This window comes from Adelges cooleyi, unplaced genomic scaffold, assembly GCF_023614345.1.
Source record: "Adelges cooleyi isolate 19-005CV unplaced genomic scaffold, UGA_ACOO_1.1 ACOO_flye_CR_arks_rails_tigmint_CR_PRNA_651, whole genome shotgun sequence".
Lineage (NCBI taxonomy): Eukaryota > Metazoa > Arthropoda > Insecta > Hemiptera > Adelgidae > Adelges > Adelges cooleyi.
This window is the reverse complement of record NW_026096352.1, coordinates 8329804-8339325: the sequence shown is the minus strand read 5'-3', so window position 1 is coordinate 8339325 and position 9522 is coordinate 8329804. Positions and strand designations below refer to the sequence as shown.

The window sequence follows — 9522 nt, the reverse complement described above, 5'->3', positions numbered from 1 at the left end:
TGAGCTAAAATAAACGAGGTCCTAAAACACTGGGGCTTTAAAAATGTATATTGCCTACTTTTTAACTCCGAGTGTTTCCAATTACACCGTACCATAAGCGTAGTAAATAGGAGCTAAATGATCTTCTTAACCTCTCAACATTTTCTTAAATTAAACATTTTTTTTAGTTACGATGCGATAGCATAGAAGCTATTGTTTTTTTTTAAGCATAAAAATACCTGTGTTGGAGGGGGAGGTATTATTCCTAAAAAAATGTACCATGCTGCACACGGCCTATATTACTTTATAAATCCCATAACCCCCTTCTCCTGTAACTTAATATTACGATTCATTGTACGAGGGGAGTAGGAAGATATTAATTAACTAATAACACTCCCGTGTAATATGCAGATAAGTACACTGCACAGTGGAGAAATTAGGTAGAAAATGAAACTATGAATGAACCATAGACATATGTCTATATGTTAAAATAATTTCTTAGGGTAGCATGTAAACTTTACGTTACTGTTTGTTTCGACATTCAGGAAAGCCTGTTTTAGTGGTATTTGTTAGAAAACGAACTGTATTAATATTAAATAGAATATAGATACCATGGACGAACTGTGGAATATCGGTCAACCCACAAAATAACAAAGGTATACAAACATACTAGATAGTGACACAGTAACTCGTAACGGGACCCCTATATTATAAAAGATTTAAGTACTGATTATATTATTTACATTTCATAAGTTCAATTGATAAAATATATTTGTTTATAATAAATGTTTAGATACCTCATAATTAGGTACATTATAAAAATATCTTATTATTATACAAAAATTCACGAAAATCTGATAACCCTTAAAATCTTAATACATATAGGTATGTATGTGCATAAAAATTGTTTACACAACGACTCCGACACCCTCTCCCTAAAATGTAATGCTAATTACTCACCTGTTACAGAGAATAAAAGTTCGATACCAAAAATTAAAAACCAAACATAAAAAGAATAACAGTCAAAACAAAAGTACTGCTACTGGGGGTAATATCATCGATTCAAAACATTACTAAGACATAACATTTTTAGACCTTTGATCATGTTATTGAAAAAATTGTCTGATAATATATTATGTATATTACATAAACAATAAAATCAAGAGTTCTATGTAGAGATGTCCTTAAGTTTTCTAATTGACACTTCTGTACATAGGAGGTTAGGCCACCTAACAGAATCATGTTCATTAAATCAATTAGGAATACGTCGAGGTATTTAAATTTTTGAGCTAGTTCTTGCGCTATTTTTAGGATAGTACGCGAAGTCTTTGTCCTTGCAACAAAGTTCCCCCAAAAAAAATTTATAATTTCCTTGATTAATGGTATGTTACTGGGGTTTCCGTTTCTATATTAGGAATGCTACTTTTCTTCACGATTGAACCATTCAAAGTTCAACCATATCATTGTAAACCTAATACCTTCTCAGCTCCCCTACCAAACCTGAAATAATTTCACGAAAACCTCTGTGAAAAAAAAATTAAAATTAATGTTTTTTTTTTTTTTTTACAAAAGCGTTGCACAATTTGTTTTATTTTTTTATTGAATAACGTTTTTAGAAAATAATTAGGTTTGTATAGAAAGAAAATACTGGTGTATAGAATTTTGAAAATTACAAATTACGCTTTAAGTATTTTTTAGAAATTGCATTGCGTGCAACGTGGTTGTCCGGCACTAAAAGGATAGTAAAAATAAACAGGAGGTCGACATGTTGAATAATTAATCAGCAGTTCTATCTATACTTAGCGTTGTGTAAATGTGCGTGCGGGGGCGAGGCAATGCTGAAAAGGCTACGGTGGAAATGTCAAATGAGCGTGACGACCACCTATGGAGCGTCGATAGTCTACAGCAAACGTTCGACGTGGCCACTGAAGTTGCACATCACTTGCGATCAGGTTATCCATTCGCTGTCGGTACGTCAACGACGAAATGTTGCCACCGTCACGAAACGCCAAGGATTTCGTTGTCACGGCCAACTCTAGGACGCCGTTGCGTCGCCAGTGTTCGCCTAAGGGGCAGGCTGTCTTGGACGCCGAATCGTCGAGGCGCCAATCGGAAAATACAGCCGTATGCATGGCACAGGCCACTAAATTCGTTAAATTTTTCAAACAGAGTAAACGGATTGCATTGGACGCAAGTGAAACATTGCAAAACGACCACGGCGATACTGTTGTTTCCCCTTCGCATCCACAAAACGAGGTATCCGATCCTAACGTTTTTAAATGGAAAAAAATAACTCTACTCGTATTTAAAACTGAATTTTAAATAAATTTAAGAGAGACCATCAAACTGTTTATGGTTTTTCAATCGTTTTATTTTTATAGTAAATAAACAATCTATTTTAGTGCTTGGGTAGAGAGAAATTTATTTCTATCTAGAATATAGTCTTACAATAATTTCGTATAAATCATCGACTATTGAATTTTTGGTACTCGTTTAAGTTGAATAAACTGAATTCATTTGCATAATTTTAAAAGTCCAAGGAGAGTATAAAAATTAAAACTTATAAATATATAATTTATAATTTATTATTATTATATATTATATATAGTCAATATAATATTATGGTATAAGGACTGGCGGGCCAAAGTCAACATGAGATGTTGATCTCATTACATACAAATACTTTGATTAAATTCAAATAAGTACACAAAAAATTACGAAATAATTGACAAATGATCAGTGCCAATATAAATTATGCCATGGGTTCCTTTTATATTAGCTTAACAGGATTTTTCAAGGCTGTCGTTGGTCCCCTGAGTTTTTCTAATCTCATATTTATTAATTAAGACGGAAACCCTTTACGTAAGTTTATTGTAAGAAAAGTGTATTATTCAAAAGTATTTTACGTGGACATGTAATGATTTAACAATAATGATGTAGTGTGAATTGTAGTCAAGAATCTACGTACAATATTTTATGTATATCAAAGCGCACCTACACAAAATGTTTACCTCATCGTCGTAGTCGTAGTGTGTACTATAAGTTAAAGTTAATGTTAAGGATTAATGTGTTTATCCAATCATAAAATAATAAAATTAGATACAATTTTGTACAACTAAACATTTTATTAATAAAAATGTACAAAAAAAAAATGTCAATCGCGGTTTAATTATACGCTACTATTATCTATTTACTCAAATATTTTTCGCATAAATTATTATATTCTTGATTATATTTTCGCATTTTTGGATAATAGACCCATAAGAAACACCGCCGTGTGATATTTTCAGCGTGTTCTTTACGTTTAAATAATTGTCTAACCTTAGTGGTCGTGTGAGCATATAATGCATCCGATTTTATCGATTAGTCGACTGCTGTAATCAAACAGAAAAATCCAATAAGTAGGTACGTTTATTTTTTATTTGACTTTAGTTATAAATAAATTGGACCAATGCATGCTTACTCCCTTTGAAAAAAAAGGAATATATATTTTGTATTGATAAAAATCCACTCTATTACTGTAAAATAGTTTATAACGAAAACCACTTACCTAATAATATTATTGTAGAAAAGTAAAATAACCAACGGATGCCAACAAAATCGAAACGACGATGACGTGGTCGATTTCGTACTGGCTTATCGAAGACAAAATAAAATCAATATTTCCGACAAAAAAAGGAAATTTAACGACGAGGAAGAACGTCAAAAACTTTACAAAGAATTGAATATCCGCGGTGTTTTAGTAAGACTCGACGACGATTCAACGGTCAGTATTCAAAGTGGAAATATTAAAACGATATAGATGTTATTCTATGACTTCACCCAGAATCGCCCCCGGCCTTCCCTCGCAATTCACATACTCACGATTGATATTCAAACACAAATACCACATACTCATATTCTAGAATTTGAAAAAAAATTCAAACAATTTGTAGTTGACAACATTTTGAATTTTAGCCCTGTTGCGTTTTCTGGCCAAACTTATTTATTTCCGAACGTTCTATAGATTTCACTGGACGCTGGGCGGACATGTTTTGCTTTGCTACGACTATCCAGACGCCTATTACGTCACCGTTTTAAGTGTAAGTGTGAAACTTTAAGTGATGGTAGCGATAGTGAAGATGAAACGAAAACTTTCGATCCGAAACATTATAAATGTGAACAAGTACGTTAAAACTTGAATGATGTCAAAAAATAATACTATTATTGTGTAATCAGTGATGGCTACCTTTTTTTTATGTCCTATGGCCTTCGTCATTCCTTTTCTAATTTTTAAAGGAGTCGTGGGCGTTTATTTAATTTTAAAGCGGTTTTATGAGGGTAATTTTTTATTCTCGATAACTCCTAAAGACATATGACCTCTCTAACACACCTAGACTGACTTTTTAAATTTAAGTATAGTGTACACTGTACCTGGTACCAACACTATATACAATAGATAACACTATATATAATAGATTATGTTTATATACTATACATTTTTTTTTTTTTAAAGAGTAACAACCAAAAAGTTAAGGAAAATCATGATAAACCTCTGACGTCTGCTCAGAGAGCTCAGATAGTATGGCGTATTATTCTCGAGGTAGGTCTAAACTCCAATAATAAATGCAACGAAAACGTGATGAGCCTCGACCAGCTCTTAGATGCAAATATAATTACTGCTGCGTATCCGCCACACGATGGCAACCTTAAATCTGATTCGAGTGACTTCATTAACGACAGACAAGTAAGACATTTATTTAAAATTAGAATTTACGTATAATAATAAGATTAAAAATACAATTTTTATGTTTTTAATCGAAATACAGTATAGGTAACTAAAAATATTTTAATAGTTGGTCCATTTTTGTTATGTCATATTTTAATCTTTAAAAAAAAACCAATTTGGAATAATCGTTTAGGGTTTTGAAAAGTATTTTTTTCTAATATACAAATTTGATTGGCCACAGAGGCTCTACGAACAGTGGGCCCGACCTGGACTCATCATACCGAAAAGCTGGAAGTCGGACCTTGAGGTGAACGCGTTGATCCGCCGGTACTACGGTACCCCAGTGGCTGTTTATTTTAGTTGGCTCAGGTTCTACACCATTTGGCTTGTAGGCCCAGCCATAGCGGGCTTAATATGGTTCTTGTACGGTTTGATGACTACTCGCAACGACCCGCCAACGTTAGTATGGCTTTGGTGACTTGATTACGTTATTATTGATTGCGCCTTTGTGACTTTTATAGTAGAGACATATGTGACCCGATGTCTCAAGTGGCCGACTGGATCCTTTGCCCGACTAGGAAATGCGATAATCAGTTCTGCGGGTTCACTCGGGTGCTAGACACTTGCGGCTTGTACAGGTGGACGTCCGCCGCCACTTTTGATCGACCCGGGGCCGTCGTGTTTGCCGTATTCATGTCATTTTGGGGTAAGTTCTTAAGATGTCTATAATATTATATTCAGGCATCGGGATTAAAAACCACATACTTCAATTTTAGCCACTGCGTTCCAACAGCTTTGGACTGTCCGCGGAGATATCCTAAACGAGCCCTCCGAGGATATCACTGAGCAGCCTACGTTTTATTGCGAAAAGTGTGACAAAAGCAGATCGCTCTCTATTCGGTCGGCACAACAGATGCCGGAGAACCGTAAACTTTCAATGTTGTCCGAGTCTAATTCAAATACGACCAGCATTCCCATGGTCACTCGGCCGATGGTGTCTAAACCCAATATGTTTGTGCGTATCTACCGGTGGTACGTGGGCAAAATACCGACAATAATTCACGCTGCAGTGTTTTGTGTCACATTGATTGTGGCCGCCGCCATCCCCGTGCTCATCGTTGTTTATCGCGGTCGAGCTATCGGCTTACTAATGTCAAACGTGTTCCATCAAGATGAAAAAGAACAGCTACGATGGTCCACTCAACACCATTCTGAACAGAGGCATCATAGTTTCTTTCTGTTGAATTACACAACTAGCGGCGAGTTGAGCAATTGGAAGACGGCCGTGGTCACCATGTGCGCCGCTTTCGTCCAATTGGCAGCCATTGTGGCGGTGCATCGGGCGTACAGCGCGGTGGCCGAGTGGCTTACCAAATTCACCTACGGTTCGGTGTTCGATCCGCAGTTTCAAAGTCTTTATACCGTATTCATGTCGTGTTTCGACTCTGCTAACTATTACTCGAGTTTGGTGTACATTGCTTTTTTTAAGGTGAGCAATACTACAACCATGTTATGTGTGGTATAATTTATTATGTTTGTAGGAGAGGGTACGGGTAGTGTAGTCTGTGCTTTTGCACTACCGCCGGGGTAGATACTAAGTTGTAGTTGAGACCTAAAACTCTGGCAGAGATACTTAGGCTAGTAGGCTCTTCACTGCTATCAAAAGTTTTATCCGTTTTTGACCATTGCCAACAAATAACTAAGTCCAACAAGTATTAACTCGTACATACTTTATAATAATTAGTCCCCAGATAGCGACTACGAGAGAAAATATTTATACCTTCTTAATCTAATATTTTCATCAATCTACCTACAATTCCAATACCTACAATTCGACTTCTGGTTCGAATTTAGATCTACTGATACGACAATAAACAATACATTATGTGAATTGTCGCAGGGTCGTTTCGTTACCAGCCGCCAACGACACGTGGAAAACGCGACGGTGTTTTCTAACTTTTGGCCCATCGCAGCTTTTCAAAAACTGATACACCACGTACGGGAGGACGTATGCGACCCGGCGGCGGCTGGTACGGGTTGCGTACCGGAGCTCTGCATTCAACTGGCAATCATAATGATCGGCAAGCAAATGGTGGACAACTTTATCGAACTTTCTATGCCGTTAGAACAATAATCATGATCAATATCAGGCGTTTTGTCTGTATTACAACCTTTACAATTTGTCGTTATACATGTTCCAGACTAAGTTTGAACTTGTGGCGTCGATGGCGAGCCAAGGTAAATCGCCAGAAAAACATGCAGGATAAAAAGATGGATGTCACGACAACCGTACCAGCCAAACAGTGGCAGCTTGACTACCAACTTGAGGACACCGGCTCGCTGGGTCTCTACCAGGAATATTCCGAAATGGGTACGTATACCGGTTAGTAACGACCAAAAGGAGCCTCGTAAGGAGTACTTAGTATTACAGTATTTATCACACGAACGGTGCATTAATTGTACCTATTCTGATTAATGTATGCTGTCAAGTCGTTCAATATGGATTTGTCGTCTTGTTTACAACGTCGTTTCCTCTGGCCCCGTTGTGTGCACTACTGAACAACATCTTGGAACAACGATTGGACGCATACAAAATGGTTGTGGCCCAGCGACGTCCTGTGCCCGCTTATTTTTGCACCGGTTCCGCCCACATCGGAAGCGAAAAAAACCTGAAGTGTTGCGACAACTGTCTTAAGTTGGGCACGTGGAATTCGGTTTTGAAAATATTGTCCGTGATCGCCGTCGTTTACAACGTAAGTACGGTTTCCACAAAAAAACGTAATGTGCTAAAGTGTATTTGTACATCGATGGGAAGGATTCATCATCAGAAATTCTCTCATTCATATTTTATTTTTGTTGGACTTAGTGTTTCTCAACATTTGCATTTCAGCCAGTTCCATTTTTCTTTTTTCTCTTTTAATTAAAGGCCTTCCATAGGCTTCACTACACCGTTTTCTGCAATTTTCCTTTCATTCTAAATGATCCATATAGAGCTGGATGTTTCTAGTTTCTAATGGGAGCCAACATATTGTATATATTTTGTTACGGATGTTTTTACTGATATCCTTCCACTTTAAACTTAACTATACTATACACTAAAAAGTAGTATTAATCTAATTTTAATACACGACAAAAAACTTTATAGTGTATACGCACAATTCAGGTTGTTCGGATATTTGTGATTATTATGATTGAAAAAATTAACCAATTTCTTTAGCACAACATAAAGAAAATGTTAACCATCCATTTTTGTTATTTTCGAATTTGCACAGGCTTTTGTGATCGCTTTCACCAGTGATCTCATACCCAGGACCGTCTACGAATATAATTTTGCTGGACAGTCACCGTCACTGGAAGGTTATGTGGCGTGGACCCTGTCGACTGGTAAAATCCATGTTCTCTTGTTCGCATGTCGCAGATTATAGCTGAACATGTATTTTCTAACGATACGTCGACGGTAATTTTGTGTTTATTTAGAACGTAACATGACCGAGTACTATTACGATGGCCGGAGTGCCGAAAATCGACCCGATGTGTGTCGATATCGAGGTCAGTCAGAACAGAATTCGTTTTTCCATTGGCGAGTGTTGGCAGCCCGACTGACGTTTAGCATTTCGTACGAAGTATGGGAACCCAGTTTTAATAGACACACGCCATGTCAGTCAGTCGCACGACAACTGATTGCCGGAAGTTTGGTCGCAAAATCTATAGGTACCTTCAATTAATCAAGAACTGTGCGTATATAATGGTTATATTATCAAATACAACTAGTCGTTTTGCTTATTAAAAATGTCATGCCGAGAGTAATTCGTACAAATTTCTTTTAAGGTATAGTTTTTGCGACCAATTTTCTGCGGTCAATATTGACGGGACACTATTATAATTACTAGGCTATAGCCATTATTTATTTAAATTTTTAATAGTGCGATCGACAATCGTTTTGTCTTACCTTTAACGGAAATTTTAAATTAGATACATTCAAGTGTTTAATCCGGGTTGCAAAGTTTATAAATTTAACGACTCGTGAACATTTAGTAAACCAATCACGGGTCACTAAATGCTGTTCAAGCAACTACTATCGTACTAAAATATGTCTACTGGTTCAATAAATCTTTAGGCTACTTTTGTGCAACCCGGCAATACAATATTATGGCAGCTTATAATTTATACTTCTTATTTTTGTATATCAGTATGGCAGGTCCCCGCTAAGTGAGCTATGGATTTACTCCGTTTTCATTTGTTTTTTGTAGCACTTAGTGCTTATAGCAATAGCGTTGTTGGGATACATCATTCGGAAAATACTTTCTAAAAATAAACACCAAAGCGACACATTTTTTAAGAGGATTATAAACGTTGACGGTGCAACCACTAAACCACACCTTTCCAACTTAAAATCCAAAAACGATGAAGTCAACGCATCCGACAATGACGACACCTTGGTCGTTAGCAGTACCGTTTCTCTGGTAGGCGCGACAAGTGCTGACAAAAGAAAATGCTTTTCAGCGCAAGCGAGGCGGGTGCGTTCATCCGTCGTTATGGTCGACATGGACAACGACGATCAAGAAGGATTGTATTACAAATCAACATAATCGCTAATAAGCACTTTCGGTGGCGGTCAGCGCTAAATTTGAAGACATTTTTTTTTTTTATAAATGTATATTACATAAATATAGATATATATTTTTTTGCAAACAGACCAATTACTTTTGAGTGTTGCATATTTATTAAAGCGGTCTGGTGGTATTTTATATTTTGTACAAAAATCAAATGTCAGTTTTTACCTGTTATTGGTTAGTTATATTCTATATCTTTTTATCAGACAATAAGTATTGCCG

The 9522-nt window shown here is 36.5% G+C and overlaps 1 protein-coding gene across 3 annotated transcripts; it reads left to right on the top strand.

The window, feature by feature from the left end:
* The first annotated feature begins 1730 nt into the window (after positions 1–1730).
* Positions 1731–9302, top strand: LOC126844446 (anoctamin-2-like). Of its 3 annotated transcripts, none has more exons than XM_050582647.1 (13): positions 1731–2235; positions 3548–3745; positions 3986–4144; positions 4475–4705; positions 4929–5146; positions 5209–5393; positions 5464–6176; positions 6588–6808; positions 6889–7058; positions 7178–7440; positions 7960–8071; positions 8165–8310; positions 8938–9302. In XM_050582647.1, exons 1-13 carry the CDS (start codon positions 1966–1968, stop codon positions 9274–9276), a joined length of 3225 nt encoding a protein of 1074 aa, XP_050438604.1. In that variant the 5' UTR covers positions 1731–1965; the 3' UTR covers positions 9277–9302. The 3 variants fall into 3 exon arrangements, with proteins under 3 accessions (XP_050438604.1, XP_050438607.1, XP_050438605.1); XM_050582650.1 differs by having other exon boundaries at positions 8878–9045; XM_050582648.1 differs by having other exon boundaries at positions 8165–8421; positions 8938–9015.
* The last annotated feature ends 220 nt before the right edge of the window (positions 9303–9522 follow it).